At 33.1% G+C, this 27,472-nt stretch overlaps 1 protein-coding gene across 1 annotated transcript; it reads right to left on the bottom strand.

Moving 5' to 3' along the window:
* Nucleotides 1-1,227: 1,227 nt before the first annotated feature.
* LOC141701242 (eIF-2-alpha kinase GCN2-like) lies at nucleotides 1,228-27,360 on the bottom strand. Its single transcript, XM_074504924.1, has 31 exons — nucleotides 27,156-27,360; nucleotides 26,107-26,175; nucleotides 25,963-26,022; nucleotides 25,772-25,877; nucleotides 24,826-24,930; nucleotides 23,140-23,544; nucleotides 20,379-20,504; nucleotides 20,217-20,303; nucleotides 20,039-20,125; nucleotides 19,828-19,942; nucleotides 18,080-18,197; nucleotides 14,862-14,916; nucleotides 13,802-13,965; nucleotides 12,336-12,520; nucleotides 11,002-11,147; nucleotides 10,673-10,922; nucleotides 8,581-8,860; nucleotides 8,380-8,473; nucleotides 8,003-8,083; nucleotides 7,843-7,899; nucleotides 6,510-6,641; nucleotides 6,051-6,134; nucleotides 4,999-5,107; nucleotides 4,789-4,924; nucleotides 4,114-4,123; nucleotides 3,414-3,521; nucleotides 3,047-3,132; nucleotides 2,849-2,951; nucleotides 2,627-2,749; nucleotides 2,105-2,422; nucleotides 1,228-1,649 (listed from the first exon to the last, which is right to left on the bottom strand). Exons 1-30 carry the CDS (start codon nucleotides 27,332-27,334, stop codon nucleotides 2,312-2,314), a joined length of 3,771 nt encoding a protein of 1,256 aa, XP_074361025.1. The 5' UTR covers nucleotides 27,335-27,360; the 3' UTR covers nucleotides 1,228-1,649; nucleotides 2,105-2,311.
* Nucleotides 27,361-27,472: the final 112 nt, after the last annotated feature.

Genomic DNA, 27,472 nt, shown 5'->3' with positions numbered 1-27,472 from the left:
GCGTATTACACTTACTCAATTACAAAATGCGTAAAACGATATTTTCAGCCATGTATTTTGAAAATAGGTATTTTGAGCAATTTCACCCCAAAAATGGGTATTTTTAATCTATCACCCTAATATATTTTGAAATATTAGTAGCAGTCCGTCCGTCCAAATACAATAAGGGTTAAATAAACAGCCTAGCACTCATAATGGACAAATGGTAATACTAAGAAGCTCTACATGTCTTTGTCAAGTTTCATTTGTTAAACATTCAACAATCTTCTCTAACGCCATTCAAATAAACCAAAAGAACAGGCACCAACTCACACCATTGATATAAATACTACCGAAACCCTGTGCATTCTTGAACACATTTCACAAAAAGTAAACACAGATTCACCCATCTCTAGTTATCCGGTGATACAATAACCATGAGGGCCATATTTATCGTTACGATTCTGCTTGTTGCTACTATTACGAGTTCAAATGTCGTTGATGCAGGGAGGGTATTAAGTGTGGACATTCAGCGCTCGAATCACAGTGAAACATACACACTGTCAATGTACGTTAAGACTAAAAACTCCATGACATCTTGGCTTCAAATGTTGGCATCAGGGCCTAGTCCCAGAGGGATTGGGCACTAAAGATTGCGAAAGGGTTTTGAACATTTGATCAGCCAGAAGACGTGAACTCAGCACATTATGTTATGTATATAGAGCATTCTTTCTTTCTTTTGTTTTAGCTGTAACCGAGCCCATTATTGAGCTCGAGTTTTGATCAAACCAAAAAATTTCGTTGCAGTGAATACACAAGATTTAATAATATAGCTTCTAACATACAGATATCATTGAATTTTAAATGCCATTGCTACATGAGTACACATTGCTAATTCTAGAGCTGCAAAATTTACTAGTTCAAGTATTTGACTGGTTTTAACTTTTACTGATTCAAGTAAAAGTTAATACATACAATGAATTAGCACATTCACCTCATTTACCTCATTCGTATTTTTAAGGATTGGAAACCCATTAAGATAACCTGCATCAATAAATCTATGTTATATAAATAAAAGTCATTTTCCGTGTTTGTGGGAAAAAAATGTAGTGAACACGTAATCAAGTTTCCCTGTAAAAATCCCAGTAAAATTAAATAAATCTGTAACAGTGGTAATTTGATATGCTCCAATGTGCTAATTTGACACTTCCCCTAGATATAGCCACCATTATACTACAAAAAAGGAGATGAAAAAACAACTAATTTGTGTATCTAATGCTAATTCTGCAACAGCTTTACATGCTTGGATAGCCATTGATGTAACTATAAAATGAACATGATTGAAACATATAACAGGAATAACATAATTTTTGTTTTTACATGAAGATATGGAAACCTAACCTGGCATCTTCGAGTTCAACCAAGAAGATAGAAAGTATCTATTCTTAAGCCCCATTAATAACAGCTCTCCTCTTTTCAGATCTAGATCTATGTACACCCTCTGCCTATGTGCATTATGATCTTGTACACAATGAACTAGTAACTTGTATTATATCACAAAATCAAATTGCATGAAATGCACAAAGCCAGAACCCCTTCTGTTTTGCTAGGAGTCCTGATACGTCTCTGTGCGTATGATGTATATCTTCTTTTTTATCATCTGGCAAACCCTGATACATTCAACAGGATTTTATCATCTGGCAAACCCTGATACATTCAACAGGATTACATATCTGCTATCCATACAGACACACACACACGCACACACACCAACAATGCTGTCTGTTATAATAGGAGTGTGTAATGTTCAATAGTAGATACAACACGGGTCGACACTTCAACCGGATAAATAGGGGCTAACTGTAGTACTGTTCCTAGAAACAACAGCACAGCATGGTCCCATGATAAAATTCCTCCAATTATAAACCCCAAGTAATTTTAATTAACCAGTGCCAACTGCCAACCACGACATGATTTCATGAAAAATTTCACCTAAATTGTAGAAGTCCTTTAACCACTAGCTTAAATGTGATAGAATGTTTGCCTTACATGATATTAAAACTTACATTAACACTCAAATGATAATTAAAATAATAAGCAGGTATAAAAGAAACGACAATCATACCTCACTGGCTCACCCTGCAATGTCAACAACCCTTCAAACAAGTGAGCATATCTATGAAGCACAAATGCACAACTTAACAACTCCATCAAAAATATGCACCAACGGAATGAGTCAGCTTATATAAACAATATATATAAAGCTCACGGATCGTTATAAAGGAAAAAGGCACGCATGCAAACTTCAAGAACAATCTTTTAGAAAAGTGGCCTATGTCCACATGGATGGGTTCCTAAACTGGGAGGCTAATGCATCAGACAGAAACTTAGCCAGGTTTTCTCTATCAACTTCTTTGGCCCTTTTCAGTTCCAGATGACGAACCTGAGAACAAAACTGATAGATTTGCTTACAACATTCGAAGCAATACTACATTTATGACAGTAGTTACTATGAAAAAGGAAAATAATGAAAAATAAATATTACAATTACAAATGTTGGAAGTCTGACGTAATTATCTAAATACCTGTTCTTACATGAACAGAGTAAAAAACAGTCGCAAACAAAGCCTTACATAGGATATTTTACCTGGACTGAACCTTTTTCTGATACACTCATTTCTGTAAAGATCACAAGACATCGAATATCACGCTCATTTGCATACTCATATTGCTCTGTAAGGCTTGGATCAAATGTCGGAACAAACTCAGCCTGATAAGGCATTCAGTATAAGAACCCTATAATACTTTAACCTTTAGATTGCCTTCAGATTGCAGCCATAATATTCAATTATAAAAATCTAAGACTAACCTTGATTTTTTCCTCCCATAGTTCAGCAACAAGCTCCATTCGTTCCTTTAGCAAACCACCACCTCCTCTTGAGCAAACTAAAACACTACTTGTCGCATCATTCCTGCATTAACACAATTTGAAAAAAAAGACATATCATGTATGATTGAAGTCGGGCGCTAAACTTTTTTGCTTTGTTAAAATGTTATGAATAGGCACCTGAAAGATTTTACTTCAACTGAACAGTGTTGAATTATTGTCTCAAGAGCAAGGCTGGTCCCAACAGCACCTGGAGGATTTGATTTCTGGAAAAAAAGGTAAAGAGAATCAAAAGCAGAAGAGAGCATGGACAGTGTAACACTACCCAGGTTGTGTGTTCAAGTAAAACTAAGTATGAGCGAATGGTTTAGTTAAAAAAATGTATCAGTGACCAACACAATCACGTGATTGTCATAGATAAGTACAAGTCGAACTAATATGCCAAAGAACTACATTTCCTAGTCATGCTATCTTTCACAGACATTGACTACATTTCATGCTTATATTTTATACAAAATACATCTAAAACCATTGAAGAGTAACCTACATTACTTTTACTCCATAAATTGTGAATCAGGTGGTCATAACGACCGCCAACTGCAAGGAGAGTTCCTTCCACAAGCGAACCAGAATTGTTATCCTTCCTCAAAAAAATCTACAAAGAAGAGATGTATGTATTAGCTTTATAACAGGAGAAGTTAATCACTCAAAATAAAATTAAATCTATTTAAACAATCAGACCCTCTTAATTTAGCAATCACCAAATAAAGCTACAAAAGAGCTCCACTAAGCATTCATGTACTGCAAATGATTTACCCACAAAAGTACCCCTCCGCCCCTTTTTAGTTGTCACATTTGACTTTTCAGTGGTCAAATTGACCAACGTTTGACCAATGATTAAAACTTATTCGTTTCTTATTTTAAAAACTGAAAATTACATAATATAATAGATTGGTTATAGTTTTAATGATATAATTCTTGAAAATAATTTCAATTATATAATATACTTAAATCTTAGTCAAAGTTTTGACAAAAAAATAGTAGTCAAAGTTCGGTCAATTTGACCATCAAAAGTCACAACATGACAACTAAAAAGGGACGGAGGGGTATTTAAATTTAATCACAATCAAGATGTATACAGTTTATGGTGTAAACTGCTATTCGTTAGACCCCTAGTTTCTATGGAAAAGAATATTGTTTTTAACAAGGTTCGAAATACATGTAGTTGCTCTTAAAAAAGTGTTTACAGATTCCATACTGTATCAATTATGCATTCAAAAAAAAAAGTACAGCAGGACAATAGCCGAGTTATGCTGAAACAGAAAAGTGACCAATTCAGAGCATCCCTTAGCCTCGTCCGCTACCGCAAGTTGTATATTTACCATACTAGATTTGAAAAAGAAACTTTATTCTCTTGCCTTGTATTACAACAATTAATTATTTATCAATTCAAAAATTATAAGGTATTTTGTTTAATATAGAGGGTCATTATATGATCTTTTTTAGGAACAGAGTAAATTATATTCTTACTATAATAATGTAAGGAGGCGAATAAGCTTTGTTAAGAACAAAACATCAATCCAGTTCAGCAGCGTGAAACAGTATGATGTTTTGAAGTCTCAGCAGGGACGTGAGTGTGTGTGTGTGTATATAAATATTTACATGCTGTCAACTGGACATAACCAAGAGGAGAACTGTCATAGAAAGAGGTAAACTGGGTGATTAGTTTTGTGCCTTGACAATGGAAAGATAATAGAAGTTGTGTATATAAGATACTCTTATTTATTTGTCTACCCCATTAATTTCCAAAACCAACAAGAACTCAATGTAAAAGGACAGTCAGTTATTAGATAGATTGAAGGAGCAAAGAACTCTATTAATTTCTATATATAAAAAATGTAGAACAATTATAAATTTAATACCTGAAAAAATAATTCCTGTGATAACTCTCAGTTGGTGGCATAAGGGGATCTATGTAAACGTGCTTATCAATCTTCCAGACTCTCAAGTAACTAACAAGCTCTACTAATTCATCAAGTGCTTTGCGTGTAGCCTTATCTGCAGCGGTAGCTCTTTTAAGTAAAATGTACTAAATCACTGAATTGATATATTATCAGCGAATGGCAACATACCAGCTGGAAGAGCACCTCTCAATCTAGGAAGGGCCTGATCTGCATCCCCACAGAAGCGTAACCCCACAGTATGCAGTTTATTCACAGCAGCTTCTGTCAAATTAAGCTCCTGCAAATGATGAAGTAATTAACATCAGGGTATACATGTTGCATAAGAATATGGAAGTGAAAAGGGGAATTATGAACTAAAAACCTAATCTCTCATGGATAGTAATACTAAATTCCACAATATATTTATTTACAACCAAAACGAAAATGGAAAGATCAACACTTAAAAGTTTTAGGCTTCAGAAACTAGGGCTCTAGTCAAAGTTCCTCAGAGAGGTACGATTGTTAGCTTGGAGGATAAGTAACTTCCGCAATCACTTCCCTTGCAGGATTTCTCCTCTTCTAGAAGGTTTTGTTGTATTGGGCTGTTATGGACTTTCTGGTGGGAGCCCATGTTCGGTGGTAGGATTCATAAGAATGCCTGTTTCAAGGGGAGTTCTCACTGGAAGGCCCTTTACAAAAGCATTTCTAAGTGAGCTGTTCGGGCGTAAACCCACTTTAGCTCTTTTGTGCTCGAAGCCTACTCGCTCCCGTACATATTCAATACGTCCATTAAATATCCTTAGGGTTTTACTTGCATTTATTTGTAATTTTTGACACATTAAATTAGATGAACAAAATTTCTGAATGATGAGTTTGACATAAATTTGAAAAGGTTTCATGGGTTTTAAGTTTGCACCAAAATCTTCATAGAGATTTACAAGAATATCTTTTACAATTTAAAAGAATTCCTATGTGACGCCTTACGGCAGATAATGTCAATTTAACAATGCAAATACTAATTCACCTAATATTATTTATTCATCTTTGCGTACACATATTGAGAACACTAATTTATTAAAATTTTCTGAATTTATCAGGGCAGCACACGATAGATTTGCAGTAAGTAATTTATTTTCCAAAGTAATAACCCAACATAGAGTAGAAAAGTATTTAAAAACATTTTACAGTACTCCAGACTTTCTGCTAAGCAGATTTCTAGAAACTCCATAATTACTACTAACCTGTCGAAGTTGCTGCCTAATAAGACCCCACTTCAACTTTCTTTCAGGAGATTGCGGACGCAAAGAGCCCAACATAGACAGAAGCTGCAAGTGAAAATGTAGATAAGACCATAAGCCTTGCGTGCACATATCAGAGCTTTTTAAATTAAATGTTGAAAGGGCCAGGTGTTGGTCACTCTATCTATATTTTAATGGGCAGAGATTTGCAGTCCACGACAATTATACAGAAAGCATAAATACTTTGGAATCACAACAGGCTACAAAATCTTAATTTTCATATGCACAGCGATACCTGACACTAGAAAAAGTTATATTTTTTACAAATTTTGCAATAGTTTTACCGCATGCAAAATATATGTGTGGCAATTTACTTGGTTAAAAAACACAAAACACTCTATGATAGCCTTTTACTGGGAATAATCAAATAAAATGCGCACTTTATGCTAATTATTATAATACCTCCGCTACTTTGTGCCTATATTCGTCTTTAATTCCTATCCATGACCATAATGCATCCAGCAAGTCCCCGTGATTTAGATGAATATCACATAATTCTGGATGAAAACAGTTCCTTATAATGCTCATTGCAGCCTGCAAATGCGAAGATAAATGATTGTGACATTTAAAATATATTGACAGAGCTATTCGTAGTAAAAAAATCATACACAAACACACACATCCTCATAAAGGTCAAATTTTTTATAGAGGTGTAATTCTTCTCCAGCCCAAAGGGATACATGCCTACCCTATTTGTTTAACAGATTGAGCACCAAGCAAGGATATCTTATTTAAAGAAACATGTGTGACAGAAGTAACATGAACGATAATATAGGGTTCAATTTACACATGGGCGATGCAGCTCGATAAGGCTCTACAGCCTTGAGCGCAAAAATCCCTCTAAGAAATGAACTTTTATACTACCTCCGTCCCATGGAATTGTATACGTTCACTATTTGCACGTATTTCGAGGCTTCTACAAAGTATAGTTTCATAATGTTTTTTTAATTTTATTTTCTTTTGAATAAAAGTTTAAACATAAAACTTTTATTCAGGGAAAAAAATTAAAAATATTGTGGAGTTATGTTTTAAATGAGCATTGAAAAACGTGCCGAAAAGTAACGTATAAAATTCAATGGGACAGAGGGAGTATTATCTAAGCATCTTGTAACAACTCATCATTGAGCATAAGAATTTTCAAGTATCCTCCTACATGAATGAAGAAATCCTTCGAAGTTACTTTACAGGTACCACATCATAAGTATATGAACCAATGTTACCCGGAAATCCGATATAGGAGTTGGACCCGGGTGCAGTTTCCAAGTGCAGACTCTTAGTTTCCAAAAATTAGGATTCGTGGATACAGATCCAAATTGGAAACGGGTACAGGGATTCGACATATAACCTTCATATATAATTGAAATTATACCAACTTTTATATCTTTTACAGTTGTAAATTAGTGTTTTCTACAAATAGAAAAAAAATATACATAACTGTTTATGTCAAATATATAGCATAAATTAAAAGGATAACGTGAAGTAGCACTCTATGGACATCCCTCTTTAACAAGTTATCGTGAAACCTTGTAAATCATTTTGAACAAGATTGCTTGCACGTTGAAGTTTGCAGCTTCAGATCCCACACCCACGTCATATACGGTCGACATGGGAATGAAGGCAAAATTGACGAGTATAGGTAACAGAGATATGAACAATTCTGCACTTCAATAGTGTTTTTTTGCAGAGAGAGGTAGGGAGAGGGAGAGGGAGAGGGAGAGAGAGAAAATTAGAGTACCTTGATGATTTCAGCTTCTGTTAGTGCAGGGGCACCTCCAATTATATCCAAATCTCCCTGCAGACAATAAAAAATATTAAATTGAAAAGTGTTCAGACGGTTCTTTTACATGATCGATAAATAGCTAATGGAGTTTTTAGTAATGAAATGCAATCAAGACCTGAAGGTACCGATTTGGTGGTGAATGACCAATTGCTCGACGATATACACAACATACTTCATACCGTTTGTAAGCAGTCTTCTGCAACAATTAAGAAACAAAAAAATGTGATAATTATCAGCTCAGCTGCAACTGTATAATTAAGACTACTAAGTAGTTATATGACCGCCGACTAATAGGGTCGAATATAGAGTAGATTACAAGTTGTATTACACTTAACTCTATATAGAGTTAGTGGTCCGAGACACTAACTGCAATTACACAAAAAGCACTTTACACCTCAATTAATTTGATACCAGAGTGCAGAAACCACATTTAAGTTTATAAAAAAATATGAACATGAAATGAAAAATCACATGTTGATCTATATGGCATACCTGGTTTGCAACAACCCAATTAACAAAGGGCAAGCGCAGCTCCTGGCAAAGCTCAATCATGTCCCCCTCATTGGATAAAAGTTTCACAGTCTTCCTATTTAGTACAAGTAGAATATGTAAGCTTAAGTGGCTTAAATGTGAAAGTGTAAAACAAATATTCCATCGATTAAAAGTAACAAACTGAACTATGAGCGAGGTAACCTTTCAAGTTGCGAACTACTGCCCAGCAGTTGCATAGGTAATATCTCCATATGTTTAGCACAATGCTGCTTAAACACTTCTACGGTAAATTCCACAATCTGATCACGTACTGCAGTGTCTAGTTCTGTGTATTGAATAGATGTGTCATGTTCTATCAACTTTGGTGCATCAAAGTTTTCTTGGCGTGCCTTTGGTCCTACCATATCCTCGTCAAAGATAGCATTGACAATTTTATCCCTAATACTGGTGTCCTCTGAGGTATGCATCTTTCGCAGAATATCTGCACAAGCAGAACAAAGATAATCAAGTTATGTATCAACTGCTTTTAGAGAAAATAATTACAAGAAAGATAAAATGGATAAGCAACAATGAAATGGTGTCAACAATTATCTACAATCCAACAACACAAACAATTTCAATTTTATCTTGCTTACTGTTAATGTTTGCATCATATACGAAAGATCTCCAAGAAGATATGCGGTCTACGGACTACGCGATTTACAAAAAGTAAAAGAAATTATTAATTCAATCATTTATTACATGTTAATTAATGTTATATATCATAAATTTCTTAGTTAGAAACAGACGATCTGACACAAACATACATCTTAGTTCTATTATTTATTTATCTTGTCGATAATTTTTGTATAATTTTGCCACTGTAGCACCCCTTGCTCTATATGTGTAGACACACTGTGTTTGTCAGGGTGGTGCCGTACGCCTGCATCCGAATTCCCATATACTAATATTTGAAGAATTCAAGTATTCCCACACTATGCGAAATACACTGATTAGTCAATCATGTGCATTAGACTTTACATATATTTAATGCCGAAATACATCATAAAATACATGCATATCCGTAAACAGTTTAGCCAGCTTCATGGGTAAGAACCACCAATCAGAACTTGCAAGGATAAGACCAAATATAACTATTTGTTTACAGATGTCATGTAGCAATCTTACTGTTTATCAAAAAATAAAATGCATAACTAGCCCTCTGCCAAACACCAGCTAGTACTTCCCTTGCCGAATTTTCTAATAGAGCATTTGTACTGTAATTCCAAATCATTGAAAATTTTGTACTTTACAAGCTGTTAAATTTGTTCATGGTTTCTATCAAGCCATAGTGTCAGGTCGGTATTTTTCCCTAGTTCTAACATTTTTCAAATTTTAGCAATATGCCTTGCAGAAAAAATTCTCAGAATTATGATTTGAATAATAATAAGATGCTATGTAGCTTCGTCTTTCACTAAAATACATGAGATACTCTCTGTTCTAATGGGAAACCACGGATGAATTTCTTAAGCTTTTTGAGAGTTAACATCTTTTATTCTCAACCATGTTCAGTAATTTAAATTCTAAAATGCTCCTCTAATCTTCGTCTAACTATCTCCATCAGAAACACAAAAATTGACAGTCATATAAACCTATTCCGCAAATTTTACACCTGTTAAAAAATTACCCCCGCAATTCCACCACTTTGACAAATCCAAGTCATCTCAACACTTAACTTTCTTCACACAATGGCTTTTGTCAATTCAAGCCACCTAAAAAATTGACACCTGAATTCCAATCTCATTAAATATTCCATTTTTTCTCCGACTACAAACAATGGCTACAAGTTTGCTCTGGAAACCGATGCCGACACTTATCCACCAACATCAATTTAAAAACATTACAATTAAGTCAAAGAAAAGCCGACTACCACCCACCAATCAAAAATATAAGTACTCAAGTGTTAGAGAATTAGTTAAAGGTCTAAAGTAAATTAGCTTAGGATGAACTTTGGTATATTTTGTGGTTTTATTCATTTTGTAGGCATTGGCTATTGACAGAATTACCCTCTGAGAACATGTTTCTGCACTATACATACTTTGTTATCCATTTGCAAGCACGGTAGGCGAAGTGATAGATTTGATTTAACAGTGCACAGTGGCCAAGTTGGATTAAATTAAATGTACATTTAATGCATTATAATAATATTTCTATAATATTACCTATACTCTTAGGACAACGATGATACTTGAGATCCTTGTAGAAGTTACATATTTCCAAAAAAATATTAAAAAAAAACATGGTAATTACTTACTATCAACCAGATCGTATTCCATTCGAGGAGGGAAAACATGTTTGAGGAGTTCTGTTGCTGATGGACGATCTGATGGACTCGGAGACATCAAGCGACGTAATAACATTGCTTGCTCTGGAAATTCAGCAACCCAATCAGAAGGAAGTTCTCCCTTCTGTTTAAGGTCAGATAGGACAATGTGTCGCTCCATAGCTGTACTAAATGGATGCCACAGCTCAAGAAACACAATCCCAAAGCTGTACATGTCTGCCTGCCAAGAAAGATAAAGAAAAGCTAAGCTTTCCCGTTACAAAAAGAAGTTTACAGGTACATATGGACAGAAGATATACCTTCTCGTTGATCTTTACCCACCCTTGCTCAATTTCTGGTGCAGTATAGAAGTATGTCCCAACACGCCCAGTACCATCAACTGATACCCCTGGTGTCTCTGCAAGATCCAGGTCTTGTTCCAGTTGCTCAAGCTTCAAAAACTTTGCTAAAAGACATAAAAGAGAAGAAATATTACAATCAAGAACAAAATGATGCACTCTAATTTGAAAAGATTTTACACTAGCATGGATAAGTCATAAGATTTCATCTAAGTACCTATTAAGGATTGGCCCTTCAACTCACCGCCTGCCCGCAAGGCAGCGGTGGTCAGCCGAAAATATTATATTTATCACGAAATCCTATTATTTTGTAATCTACCATTGTATTAAATTATCCACCCAGGATTCTGGGAATACATAGAAGTCCTTATGTACTTACCCTAAAACCCAAAACACACAAATGGTAATAAGACGAAAGGACATGAGTTGGAACTTGACTATAGGGACTATACTAAACACTTAAACTGCAAGTTCCATATCCTAACATTCTAAGTCTAACACTCCACCTCAAGCTGGAGCATATGTGTCAAACATGACCAGTTTTGTTCTACCCAATATTGTGTTATGATAGAAGCCAAGACGTCTACATTTAAGATTAATAATATGCACCTAATCTAAACTTGAAGAGACCAGAGAAAAAGGGCATGTAAATCACTGTTATGGCGTAACCATGGCAGGAAAAATCTTACGGCATCTAGATCTCCGTAGATATTTTAGTACGGTGAAACTTTTGCGATCTTTAGTGTTTTTGGACGCAGATGCCTAGATTGCCATAGAAGTTGTAGTATACCGAGACTTTGTCGATTACTGGTATTTTGCACCCCCGAGGAGCCCAACATGCCCAAATCTGTAAATGACTAAAAAATTGACTAGCTACCCATTCACTTCTCATTCAACTTCTTCTTAAGTTATCCTTCAGTTCATCTTTTTATGTACTGATTGTATTAATATACATCCTTATATATACTGATTATTCCACGGATGCGTAACACGTGTTTAGTAATTTTCCTCCGTGTTATACCAAACCGGGTGTTGCAGGTGAGCAATGGCCAATGGGCGACATCTAATATTTATATGGACTTGTGTAATGACTACTGTGCATGACTTTTTATATACAGGTATATTATTTTACATATATTTCGAATGCCTTTTAGCCGTATGGACACCTTATCTCCATAAGGCATATAATACCTGATATACAGACTTGTATATCACATTGCAGGAGTCATGAAATATCATCAAGTTCAACAATTGAATACAACATAGCACACAGAAAGAAGTGAAGTAAATGTTACCAAGACCAAAATCCCCAATCTTAATATCATTGCGAGCATCAAAAAAGATATTATTTGGGGTCAAATCGCGATGTATAATTCCTTGTCCATGAATATGTGCGAGGCCTTCTACAATTTGTCGGGATAAATGCCATGCTAGTTCCTTGTCAATATGATCATAAGATTCAAACATCTGTCGAAGGGTCCTTTATCAAACATTTGAAAGTACAAAAGTTAAACTCGTTGGCAAATAACTAACTAAACTAAGAATACATATAGGATCATGAATCTAAATGTCAATTACAAAAAAAATACAAGAGACAAGTAAAATGCACACATAACAAACCCTTCAGTCAATGGCATGGATCCAGGAACATTTCGAAGTTGGGTCCTAAACATATATCATAATTCCAAACCTATAGAAAACATATATATTATAATTTATAACAACATTTGATTGTTTATCTCTGTTTTTCTAGTAATATAATATGGTTTAAGAAATTAATTATTAATATTTTTCAATGTTTTATCATTTGCAGGTTATATCTCAATTTTCTGTGTTCAACATTACACTTTGCTAAATAATAGCATTGACCTCAGAAACATAGCAATGATTTCATTAAATAATAATGTTTGTAGTGTTTCTATTCTTATTACAAGTGATCTATTAATGAAGCATAATTTGTTTATCACGGCCTGAAGTAACTGAATTGGGCGCAAATTATTTAGATATAACTAGAGTATATGAATTACTTTGATTTTTGAATAGTTGATAAGTATAGAGGTATAATTTATAAGATTTCGGCCAAATGCACCTTTGAGAGCTCACATAAGTCCAGAGTTGTGTGGCCGCTACGGAGACTATCTAACAACTATATTCCTATTATTTTTTGATGTAATAACTATTGTATGGCCGTAATAGCACAAATCCGGACAGAATATTACATTTTATGTGCCCCTTCATATCAGGTTTAAAGTCTAGTTTCAGACATACTGCCCACAATGATTTATCGAGATTAAGGCAATTATCACAACTTACTAAATACAAGAAGCTGGGAGATATTGGAGTATCATACCCGTTTATTTCTTAGTTATTAGATACTGCAGGTAAAATTTTATAAAGTGCATTACCTGAATTGAGATTTTAAGTTAGTTCAGAACTGTATGATCCTTGTGCTTGGTTTATTATAATAGAATCGTTATCTACATGTTTGTGAAGTAAACCGAGACGCCATATGGTTCTTATATTAGGGCAATGAATAGATAAGGGTTTCTTTTTGTTAAACAAAATCCAAAGTTTGATGATACCCAAGTCACTTGATGAAGAGTGTTAAGAAAAACACTTGTAGGTAACTTGAACACCACTCAGCATGGCATTTATTAACAACTTGTAATGTTATACTGTTATACCTAGTAATTCTATAATAATAGGTTAGAACAGCACCACTAATAAAAATGACCAATGTAAGGTGAAGAAGTTAAAATACCTTGGGCAATACTCCATTTGAATATATAAATATGTTGACACAAGTTTGTCTTTCTCTGTAAAGTCTGTTGACTTTGCATCTATGTAGCTAAAACTGGAGCTTCTTGCACTTTCAGAACCCCACAGCCCATCGTCGTGGCCAAAAACTCCTGTTTCAAACCAAGCCTGGAACATATATATGTATGTGTATGTAATTTTTGTCATGATTCAGATCTAATCACTGGAAGAGGGTGAGAAATATTATTAATACATGCATACTAGTTCTTTGAATTTCTTTACGTGTTACAAACCTCCATTTTTTTACAAAAGGACTTTGCATAAGCAGAGGATTTGATGAATGGATTGATATTTTACTCTGTTATTAGGAAAAACTCTCCCATTTCCATTTCTACTTCCAATATGTGCCACTATTGATTTCCATTTATCAAGAAAATCAAAGCTTCGAAATCAATGATAAACAACTTAAAGGTTGATATTGTGAAACCAACTTATGACCGACCATCCAGACAATTTCTATTCACTATTATTATTATCGGGCAGAAATTGAGAGCTGAGACATATTTCCTTCAATAAGAAAGTTATGTTTGTACATTGGGTATAGTGAGGTGGTGCCTGAACCACCTTGCATAACGGAAGGTTAAACATTATATATATTATCTAACTATAATATTGTGTCATTTATCGCCATTTGCCTTTTAGATAATATGACGTTGATCTGGTTTGCAAAAACAGCACAAGTATTTTACCTTTTTGCATCTTAAATGCCTATAAGCAAGAAACTAGAGCACATGACATAAACAAGTCAAGATGGAAATTTGATTAAATGATACCCTGCTAGTGATAGCAGTCATGTCAAGGAAACTTTTGATAGACACGCTGAATGAAGTTTAGCTTTCATACCCATAATAATGAGAACCATACGGTAATAAATAAATAAGAGCTATTTGATATATTTCTGCACGTCGTCTAATGATTTAATGTCTGAAAACCGAATATTCAAGTAAAGACGTCTATGGGAATGTAAGGATTTCAAGTAGTATAAAATTTCAAGAAAGAATTACCTGATAATAACGTACGACATGTTGGTGTTGAAGACGGGAAAGTGTAGCCACTTCCCTGCATTTCAGAGTAGATATCTTGGCATAAAAAACAACCCAAGCAATGACATATTTTGTTCCATTAAGAGGTGAAGCAGTAACCAAATACTAAACAAGAAAGAAATCAAATTCACTTTAGAATTTATATACATAAAGAGGAGTCAAAGTTTTATGTAGTATAAAAACAACTATAAAAATACTAATCTATATTATAATAGACGAAATATTAAAAATTTGGTAGTCGGTCGGTCGGTACTTGCTGAAATTACCTTCCCACCCTTATTAATATTATACTAAGCTAATTAATATTGAAGTATATTTCTACTTATTCTATTAATTTAATTGATATAAAGATACATACACAAATTATTTGTCCGTAAAACACTACTCAAGTCTAACTTGATCACCTTCATAAATTTATGTAGTTCGTCGATTCTCAAGTTCATCACCAAAGACATGATTAACGAAGAACCAAATCAAAAAGGCAGGTAAATTAATTATCAAAAAAAGAGAGTTAAGTACATCGGAGAATAAACCTGCATATGAATACAAAACCCTACCTTCGATCTAAAACTAGGAGGAACGGATTTTTTCCAATAGAATAATATGAAATATATGAAACATATAAAACATACAGTATATTTTTCAGAATTATATGAAAATTATTTTTTCAATCCTGACATTATATTTTATAAAATTAAATATTGACCCTGTTTGATAATTAATTAGATGTTAATTGTAACTATTTAAAATAGCCGTTTGAACTATCTGAGTTGGTTATTTTGACTATATCATTGAATTAATTGTTTCGAATAAAATTGTTTACTAAATACATATTTTAATTAATTTTTTGTATTATTTACTTGAAAAAACCCATCCGAACAGTTTTTTCAAAATTAGCTTTCTAAGACCAAAAATCTATTTCAAAAAGCTAACTATCAAAACACTAATATTAGAGGGTTCATTAGTCAAATACCTAATTTGTTTAAAGAAACTATTTTTAAACTTCCAAATAGAGTCATTACAATTACTAATAACTCATATTTTAATTCTAATTAATATAAAAATAATTAATCTTTATAGCTAAAACACGGCTAAGCGCATCACACATGTTATAATAAACTATAAGTTCTAAGAATATAATTAGACATGAACTTGCAATATTGGTTCTGGAGCTATTACCAAACCTAAAATTATATGAAGATATCCATATCAGCATTTACAATAACATGTTATTATCTCTAAAGATAAAGCATCACTAATAAAAAAAATCACTTTAATACCCAACAAACTCACTATTAATTTGCTCCTTTAAATTCTAATCTTTGGAATTTATAAACCAAATATTTGATTAGATATAATGGTAATAATTACTATATAAATCAGTTAAAGATTTGAATCTTATGATTAACCTAAATAGTTCTAAATTAAAATATTTTAATTGAAACACATGACCTATTCGTTGGGACGGTTTTATATTTTTCGGAACCCACTTATTGGGTCGGTTTATGAATTCAATTATTTTAAGACCTAAATTTCATTAAATATAACTATTATAATATAACAAAGGATATGTTCGGCTATACTTCATACATGCTTACTCTTTTAATAAATATAATTAATATAACATTAAAATAAAATAATAAAATTACAATTATTATACAAACCGTGTATCGCACGGGGTTTAGGCTAGTATAAAGAGAAACACATTTCGATACTGTGTATTATGTCTTACTGAACATTGAATCTTTCATAAAACTACTGAGGCTTACTTACTATATAAATACACATACTCACTCTTAAATCAAAATTCTAATTGATGTACTGCTCATGTTTCATTAAACACTTAAAACTAAGAAACAGATTCTTTTTGTAAAATATCTAAAACTCTAACTTTTTGTTTCGCTAAAACAAAAATGCAATGACAAATAAGAGAAAACAAACTACAGGGGGCATACCCCAGGGCTTAGGGACAAGAACAGGATCAACCTCCCAAACAAAGCAAACCACCAAAAAGTGTAAAAAACAGAGCTAAAAGCTTGAAAGCATACAAATTTGGCAAAACAAAGAAACTCCTTAAGAGAAAACTGGCCCCAATGTCACCCTTAGGGAGTTTTCTGAGGTCATATCGATCTGTATTATATATTCTGAACGGCATCCTTGTGAATATTGAATGCATCCTCCTAATTTACATAACCCTGCATTTTATATGAAAAGCTTTTAACCTCAAAAAGCTAACCTGGGGTCACTCTCAGGCCCCGCAAGCTGTATTTAAAATGAGATACATTTAGCATATTTACTCTATCCCTTTTTTGAATGAAAGTCTGTTGTTCTTAGCTCACTCAACAACTTACAAATACTAGTTTCCACCGTGCAATACCGAGGACTGCATTTTAAGCATTTAAGTAAAATAAGTGAATTTTTTATAGTAAGACAACGATTCTCTGGTATTAAAAAAAATATTTAAGATCGGAACAAGATTATCGAATTAGACGGTCGACTTCTCCTTGACTATTCCTTGCCTAGGCCCACCTGTCAACAACTTAGTCTCCAGTCGAGCGACTTACTGCAGATAAAGTAGTTAAGCTCCCTAATCATTCTTAATTTTGTGACTGAGACTCGCTCTCTACTATGGATATAAGTTCTAATATACGTCGGACTCTTAAACTTTGATTTCCCGACTTGGACACTCAGAAATGATAATCATTCAGTCTAAGATCCTCTATATGAAATTTGAACCTTTTGAACAAGGAAAACACCATGTATGAGATGAAATTGGGATGTAAAGACAGAAAAGAAAAGAAGAAAACTCTCCCTCTGTATTGCCTTATAAATGTGTATATAGTATATTTTAGATTTAAAAAAAATGCAATTTGTAAACTACTTACGACATGTTTCACTTGAGTAAACAAAAGTTTTATGTTTTTTGAACAAAAACTTTGAGTATTAAATTTAATTATTGCTACAACATATAATCCAATATACATGTCACGTCCAACACTCTTACATACATCCTAATGCTTAAACTGCACCCTTACTTTACTGCTGCTCAACCCTACACATATAAACCCTTGCCAAGCTACTGTCATGACATCTTTTAAAAGCATTAGAAATAAATGCATAGTATTTTACAAGGAAAACAAGATTTAAAATTTGTAACTTCTACATGATAGAATAGTTACCTCACTATTCTGTCATTAACTGGAGGGCTTTTGTCCTTCAAGCGAATTTTTTTCATTGCATACTGCCTTCCATCTAGCTTATTCTTGCAAAGCACAACATGCCCAAATCCACCCTGACCTGCCACCAGGTATGAAAGAATCTTTAGGATGTACCTTCATTACACATGCTTTAAAATGTGGGCAAATTTAACTGGAAAAACGATTGTAACATGGTCTTAATTAACCCAGAGAGTACAACTAGACAAGGATCTAATCCCTCCATTTCCATTATGTAGTTCTTAAAAGCATACAGACATAATATAGTATATTATGGTCTGCAACATGTATGAAGACTTCTGGAGAAAATTGTGGACCGTCTCATAGAACTTCCCCCAAAGTTATATCACAAGATGCAAGAACACATATTATTATGGTATTCAACTCATATTTGTTTGCATTTGAATTAGATGAGCATAAAAGACTATGATTGTTGTAACTCTTTGCTGGTGACAAACATAGCTGATGTTGAAGTTCCAATGAACAGATATAGACAATGAATGGAAGCATATAGCAATGCATTCATCTTTTATGAGATGGAAACACAAAGATTGACGCAAGTTAGTAATATGTCAAAGCAGGGGAATCTCAGGTAATAAAAAACATGGTTAGTAGTTGCACGAATTGTTGAACAATTCCTCCTCCAACTAGATTATTTCCATGTTCCTTTACAACAATGTATGCAGTAAAATCCCCCACTAATCTAGAGAGAATAACATTACCACCCGGTATCAAAAGCAAAGCTCCACAATTGAAAATTTTAGTTCAGCTACGAAGTGTATTTGTAATTTTGTAAATGCCTGTAACTTCAAATTATTATATATTTGATAATGACTGCATCTTAAAATTATTTATTAGACTTTACCTACCCAGGTGACCTACAAGGTTACACAAAAGACTGAGATAATATATATTCTAAATCAAAAATACATGGAAACTCAAATTTCACCAAGAAAGATAGAATGTCTCCTCTGGACCATCATCATTTAGAAGGTGTTTAGTGATGCATAGAAGAATTTGAGGGTGTTGAGGATCTTAATGAAGACCCTGATAAAGATTTTGAAAATCTTTATGAAGAAGAAATTTACATTTTTTTAGAAAAATAACATGCTCAGTATTCTAGCGAAATTATTTCTGTCTTCGTTGTCATGAACACAAACACAAGTTGCATCTCAACACATTAATGATTACATTAACTTAATATGACTTGTTTTCAATTTATTATTATTATTATTGTTGTTGTTGTTGTTGTTATTATTTATGAATTATATCATGTTTTAGCCACTACATATTTTTGTGCATAAATATAGAGTTTTTACGTAATATGTGTTGCTACAATATAGTGTGCACTTCGCCTTTGGACGCTGATCTTATAACTATGATATACACCATATCCAATGTTTGATCTTGTTAGACAAACAGAGCTTACAAGTTATCGGTATGTTATACTACAATGATTTTTTCTCCTCATGCTGTGACAAAATTCAATTTATTGCAAACCTTTCTGTGACATGTATTAAGAATTACTTAAAGTTAAAATCTGTGTGATCATTCACAAAGATCTAAGATGGCCATCTGAAAGGATATAACTAATTGTCATTGCCAAAATTTTAACACAACATAGAGGTTCAAAAGAAAGTACAACAAATTACAGAAGTATACTTTTAACAGAAGCAGGCGCAATTAAACAGGTTTAAAATATTAGTTCTCACCCAGAGGTTGAAGCTCCTCAAAATCATTTAAATAACGTGAACTTGAAGTAGCTGATAAATTATGCTCTCCAATGTCAGATGCAGCCATCCAAAAATGTTTGTTCTTGGAAGAAACCTACTTAATGGCATTGGAAAACAGAAAATGGCATCTTCATTACATGGAAAATCACAATCTAGCTTATGATAATGAATTACTGATTGAAATAACAACCATATGTTGCGCAAACGCATGGTTAAAAATTCTCTCAAATAGTGGAGCTGGCTTCAGAGCATGATCTCGTACTTCATGGGAGACAACCTAAAAATTAAATTACCGGTCAAAATAAGGCTGATAAAAACCACTTACGACGTTTATAAAACATGTTTCCTAAAATTATTAAGTTACAGACTCCTAGGTTGTACAATTCTGAAGTAATCTCTGGCAAAGCATCAGCTAACGGGCCATTAGGAGCACAAGCAACCCGAAGTAAGTGAGCCTACAAAAGAAAAGAGTTGAACATGTTACACTCAAGTCTCACAGAATAAAAGAAGAGAAGAAATAGGAAAAATACCAGAACTAAATCTCGTGCACATGTCTGGGATGACTGATCATGTATTGTAGAAGATAAAGATACTGATTCTTCAGTACTTTCTTGATCATTATCAGTTTCTTCTAAATGTTCATTTGCATAAGCATCCTGCGAAATTTTGAGGAAATCATGTTGTTAGTACATGTTAAGTAACTCCCTCAAAACCTTAAGATATTAAAAGGAGACCACAATTAAATCATCATTTTATATTCAACACTCACCCTCACTTGTATGACTGGACAATCAAAAAGACAACGACAAACAAACAATTAAAATAAAACAATTGGGAGGTGGGAAGACTCATACCCGACACTCTTCCCCAAAGATAGGAGGAATTGAATGTCAGACCCCTCGCTTTGATCGCTACCATGTTACGTAGCCGACTCTACTAAAACTTTAGAGTGTTACAAGGAGGCCTTAATTGGATCATATATTATTATATTCACCAGTACATCACATATCAAACTAGCGTCTACTTCTGTAATTCCTTGTTGACCCCACTAAACTTTCAGTATGAAAACAAAGTAACTTGCCTTACAAAATACAATCGAGTCACAAACTCTTCTCCTCCATTCTCTAATGTTGTAATATCACTCAAGATCCAACGGATACATTCTGGGAAAGTCAAACTTCCATCGAAGTTATGTACATTACAATATACTATAGAACATGGAACATTATATTTAATAATTGGATATTATATTATATTGCCAAAAATAAGTAGGATACTGCTAGACTCAAATCAACTCCAGGTGTGGACTGAATCACCCTAAAGAAAGACATCAAGATTAATGGCTCTGTTACAAACTAGGGGTCAAAATCACCTATCAATGAAATGTGTCATGATCAATTCAACTACAGCAAAACAAAATTCCTTTAATCAAACCTTCAAAGAGAATGCTTATCAGTTTTCCGTTGGCCGCGAATTTTCTATTACAGCAAAGTCTACTTATAGTATATTACTTAGACAAATTTGTGAACTCCAATTGACAGTTCATTCTTAATTTTTTACAGCTTCAAATTATTTGAGCACTACTTCTAACTTATAAAAGTCTTACTTGTATCTAAACGACTGAAAGTTCAACAATTTAAAGTAATTACTCGTATGTGAAAGACTGAAAGTTCTCTAACTTCAAAATTGAACAATTTATAAGCTCTCATCCCAGATTCTCTGTAATACATTACACATTTCGATTAGATAAACCAGACAATGAGACAAATCTATTGTGAGAGAGACATCTCTAAATTTCAATAAAAATTCCCACTTCCTCCTAATTAGGCACCTTATTTCCGTTCATGGCTACCACCCATGCTATGTTTATAATATATATTACTATTATATAATATATTATAAAAAAAATTAAAATAATTACAATTCTATCAGAACTACAATCTGTTACTCATACTCCTTTGTTCATATTTATTCCTAAAAAACCTATTAAAATTTGAATTTTTTTATTAATTTCTACACTTATTATGTTTTACATTAGAAACTACTGAATCATTTCAATTTTGGAAACTATTAATACTGTACTCATTACTAGATCTGATCCAGAAAACTTCATTACTAGATTTTCGAAAATAAAATTTTGAAATATCTAAAAGAAGAGTAAAAATCAGTGGAGTATTGTGTATACATAGATGAAACTTGCACTTACTATTTGAAGGACACGTTGAATACTCAATCGTAGTTTGTGAGAAGCCATACACAAATCATAAGAATAAAGCACACAGACTCCTACTGATATTCTTTAAAATTGCAAATGTATTATAATTCATTATTCCATACATTTCAAACCAAGCCTTTGTTTTTTTGCTTCATGTATCTACCATCTATAATCTGATCCTGGCTATTATAAGTAATTATGCAATAGTATTTTTAATTATCAAGTATAGTGATTCCACATTTTACTTTACTAAATTATTAATAGTAAATGTCTTAAATATAATAACTATATTTTACAAATATACATAATTTTTAAATAAATTTATGTTTGTAAAATTAACCTATAACTAAAAAAATAAGAATTTAGCTATAAATAAATAAAATGTGCATTGAAAAGGTGATGCTAGTAAGCTTAAAATGATGAAGCAATCACTAAGAAAATGAATTATTGTGGTACAGCAATAAAAAATTTAACCACTCTCGATAGGGGAAGAGAAGAATTACATATCGAAGGGCCAGAGTAATGTAAAATAAGCAGTAACCCAAAGATGACAATAATTTTTTTAGCATTTAATGAGTAAAAATTAAAAAGTTTTGTTAAGTTACTGGTTCTAAAACCTAAAGGACTGGATCATATTACCTTAACACTTCCCCAAACACAAAAGCCCATTTTTAAGTTAAGACTGGACTTAGTGCCCATCTTTTGGGTCTATATTTGCCTCAAGTGTCCAAATTAATAATTGAGAACATTGGAGGTAGGTGGGAATGGGAATCTAGCTCAAGACCTCTCCTAACTTGAGCTCTGATGCGGTGAAAACATAGAGAAAACTCTTCTTTTATACCAACATAATAGGAGATAAAGCCTTTACATAGGCACATACAGGACTGTTAATAGTCTGAACTACTTCCTATCCCTAAGAATTTCTCTGAACTAGGAAAAAATTCCTACAGCTATTGCACAGACATTCCAAATCATTTTTGATTTGGTCCAGATTTTCTACAAGTTTCACTTTGGACCATGGAATTTAAATAAAAACAAAATATTACTTGAACAAAAGATTAGCGACAAGCATTAACCTCACTAGAAGTAGCATTTCCATCTGATTCTTCTGGTTGATCACTGAATGTATCTGTACTACTTTCTTCTTCGCACTTTTCATCGAGCATTTCCAACTTTGCAGCAGCATTACGTAAAGCAGTCTTTCCAGAAAGGTTATGTTGAGGACCCTGTTTAGTCACCTGAACTGATGGCATCGCATCATGCCCAATTGTCTTCTCTGGAGTCCCATACCCATGTCGACGACCATCTAATGTAGAGTCTATGTGCCTACTATCTTCCATTGCAAGGCTAAACTGCCAGGACTCCCCCGAACCACTGAAAAGATCTAGGAAACCATAAACAAAAGGCCCTCGTATCAAGCAAGCTTTTTCGAAAAATATTGTTGGTTCATCTACAGAGATCATGCTATTTTTTCCTGGTGCCTGAAATGAAACAGCATATAGACAAAATTGAAACTACCGGAACATCAAAATCTAACAATAGTGCAATACATTAAGAGGAACGTATAAACAAAAGAGCAGCTTAGAGTGTATAAAACTATAAATATCAATATGTATTCTTATCTCTAATTAAACAGCTCAGCTAATATTAATATACCTATCGGTGAAACAATCTAGTAAGTATTAATTTATCGTGTTCATGTTTCATCCGAGAATTTTTTTTAGATCAGAGATACGGAAAGTTTTATATACTTGCAATGTTCGATAGGAACATTTGTTCATTTTCAGCAATAATACAGATCTACTTTTTCTATTCACTCAGATTATATTCACAAATACAACAAAATTTATTTGTAATGGAGAGCTAGTTTCTTGGTAGGAAGAGTACCTAAATCCTACAATCACCATTACAAACTATTTCTATTCAAAATTCTATTTATCATATTAACGCGTGTATTTCTTAGTAGGGGTTAGTATTAACTATTAAGTGTATAGGACTCCTAACTTTATTTTTTAGTTCTAGTTCATATATAAATATATTTCATAACCAATTAAACAATAGTAGCAAATATAAGAAATTGAATCAAATCTAATATATATGAAGGAAAAGATTTAAAATTCTAAAATCGGCGACAAATAGGGATTATAGAACATTAGAAATATTTTAATTAATCAAAAAAATCATTTAAAGAAAAGAAATTATATCTAATAAGTAATAAGGAGGTTGTAACCACGTAAAGAGAAAAAAGAAAGAAAACTAATTAATATGAAACACCAAATTTTTTACAAGAATGAAATATTAATACTAATATATTAATTACATAAGAAGTTAAAAATGATTCGATCTATAAATAAGAGTAAGAGAGTTGTCATAAGTGTAGAATTTCTATAGGTCTAGCCTTATCATTTGATTGTAATAAGAAGATTGTCACAGAGTAATTTAAAATTTTAGAATTCCAAAATTGACAAGTACTAATGATGATATAATAAACATATCTTTCTACAAATTAAAACATAGATTACAAAGATAGGATAAGAAGGTTGCCACCACATAAGGAGAAAATAAAAACCAACCAGTTTGTAGGCTTTGGTGGTGATTTTAATAAAATACAGTAATAATTCAAATTAATTACATAAAAATTAAAATTAAAATTTACTTTTAAGATGTGCGTCACACTGGTATAAGCTAGAATATATAATGGTCAAATCCTCTGAATCTTGACTTCTTGGACAAAAATATTTTATCTCCTATGCAAGACTTACCGATTCATGCAATTTCCCAACCGGAGGAATCTCAGACAAAAACTCTTGAGCAGCTTCTACTAAATTGTAAATCATAACACGTCCTTCTCGGGCATTAGAATTAGCCTGATATTGTAACAAATTTTTATAGGGTAAAAGACTCGACAGTAAAGGCGACTTAGAATAGTAAACAATAAAAAATTGATATGTACTTAAAGACTTGCACACATAATACCGAAACAAGCATTCTTAAACTTCCTCTTTGAAGAAGAAAGTTACAGGAAGATTTGCAACACGCGGAACTAATGAATGTAAAGCATAAACAAGTACAGGAAAAGTAGTGCATGGATAGAAATGGACAATACCCGTACAAACAATTAGCTGCTTGGGAATAAGAACAGAAAGTTGAGCAAAAGCTCTCACACTGAAATTATTTAAATACATAATTGAGGTAGTATTAGACCATTGGGTTGACTATGAATCTTAACCAAAACAATCCTTAGAATCAGCAAGAGGACTGTAGCTGCAGATGCAGCATAATATTGTAGACAAGGTAATTTATATATTTCTAATGACGCCTAAAAATCTTGTGGAGTAGCCTGATATTATTGTAGGTTCGTTCAAGATAAAAATTATTTTGATTTAGAGGCAAACCAGGCGGTCCTAATCAACGCTTGGAATTTTCATTTCTCAGGAAAGTTAATGAAGTAGGATATAGTTAACTTTATTCTGCATCTATCTTTTATTCTTTTTTCTTTAAAGTTTTAGAATATGACTCTTAAGGACTAAGAAGATACGATTAGAGCATGTCCAGTAGTACAAATACAATTAAGAACTTGATTGAAGTTCTACATTGAAATTGACAACAAGTATTAAACATATCCTATGTGCCAAAATAATGACAGCATATAACTATATCATGAAATCTTCTTAATAGAGCTTTATTCAACAAGTAGTCACCCCCTACTTGGTCATAAAGCAATTGTAGTAGCTTATCACATTCTGATTTCGATAAACCTTTTTCTGGACTTATCTGCAGCTTCGGGCACTTGAAAGGATATCCAGGTAAATATCTGGGAGGGTAATATAGATAAACCAGAAAACATCAGCATAGTGGTATGCACATGATTTCCAGAAAACTAACAGGAATTAACAAACCTAACTGAAAGAAGAGCAGAAATATCCAACTCCTCATAACCCATATCCTTCGAGTATGGCCTGCTTTTCAGTTGTTGAAATTTAGTATAATAATACAAAAGGAAACGCTCGGTAAGTGTCATAAGTAGTTATTCTATTCACGACCTGAGATTAATACTAACTTGCGGAGGAGAATCTGAAATTATTCTGCAGTCATCCTGGAATATTGCACACCTGCACATCACATATACCTTTACACTAACAATATATTACAATTAAAATCATGTCTGTGGTAAATTTTCTTCACAGTATTCGTAAATTTTAACATTAAGCAGGGCAATAAAATGTTACTATCACGCAAACTGAATGTACCTAATAATGGCTACTCAAATATAAGCCTGCAGGTAATAAAATCTATCAAAAAGAATAGCATCACATACTACAATATAGACCTTAATCATTAAGAATAAACAATATGATGCAAACGAAAAATATATGACCCAAAATTAACAATTAAAATCTCATTAATGAAAAGAAAACTGCCAAAAATAAGTCACGTTCCACCACAAACTTTAAAAAGACGAACTCTCAAAATCTAACATATAGATACACTGAATTCAGCAAACAAACACTACGATTCACCAAAAAACCCTGAGTTAATGAATACATACAACATTATTCACTTAAATCTGTTCACACATACTAATAACCCCGTTTGTCATTTGTAGAGTTAAATCAATTGTATTAAACAATAAGCCTTAAAAAGTAATCCAGATTCTATTCCCCAAACTTAAACTCAACCGACCAGTATCTATATCGCCACAAGGAAATGTTAGTATATTACTGTGAATAACCAGTACTGTAACAATTCAGCTCCCGTAATTGAAAGCCAATTTTTAATATCAACAACACAGATGTTGCTATTGATTTATCCGAGTACATTTTGCAAATCATAATTATCCCGAGGACATTAGAATATGTTATAAGCTCCTCAGTGATAATTTCTTTTACACATTAACCAACTGGCAATTAGGTTTTCGATATTCCTGTTACTAATAAGGTTGATTCCAATATCATTATATTTCGCACTATATGTTTCGGTTTGGTTTCGGTTTTTGATATTATTATATTTCGCAAAGTGATTATCGGTTTCGGTTTGGTTTCCGTTTTCGATAAATAAAATAGAGAACAGGATATGGAGAAGGGAGACTTACAGAGCAGTAATTTCCTCGGAGAGAAGTTCGTTACCGTCGGAATGAAGAGAATTGTGATCAGCTCTGCTGCCCTTGCTCCGCCTCCCACCACCGCCGCGTTTTTTCTTCTTGGAGCTGTGTCCCATCCTGTAAACCCTATAGACTTCACTGATTTTCAGTTCAGGTTTTTTCAATCGCATATAAATGAAGAATGCCCAGCAGGACTAAGAACAAGGACCAAAATGTCATTTATGAGTATTAAATGACCCAAAATGTCATTTATGAATATTAAATGACTCAAAATGTCACTTTTGAAAATAATGGCTCAGAATATCACT

This window comes from Apium graveolens, unplaced genomic scaffold (genome assembly GCF_009905375.1).
Source record: "Apium graveolens cultivar Ventura unplaced genomic scaffold, ASM990537v1 ctg3625, whole genome shotgun sequence".
Lineage (NCBI taxonomy): Eukaryota > Viridiplantae > Streptophyta > Magnoliopsida > Apiales > Apiaceae > Apium > Apium graveolens.
Note: the sequence above shows the minus strand (reverse complement) of the source record. Positions and strands in the feature narration are given on the sequence as shown.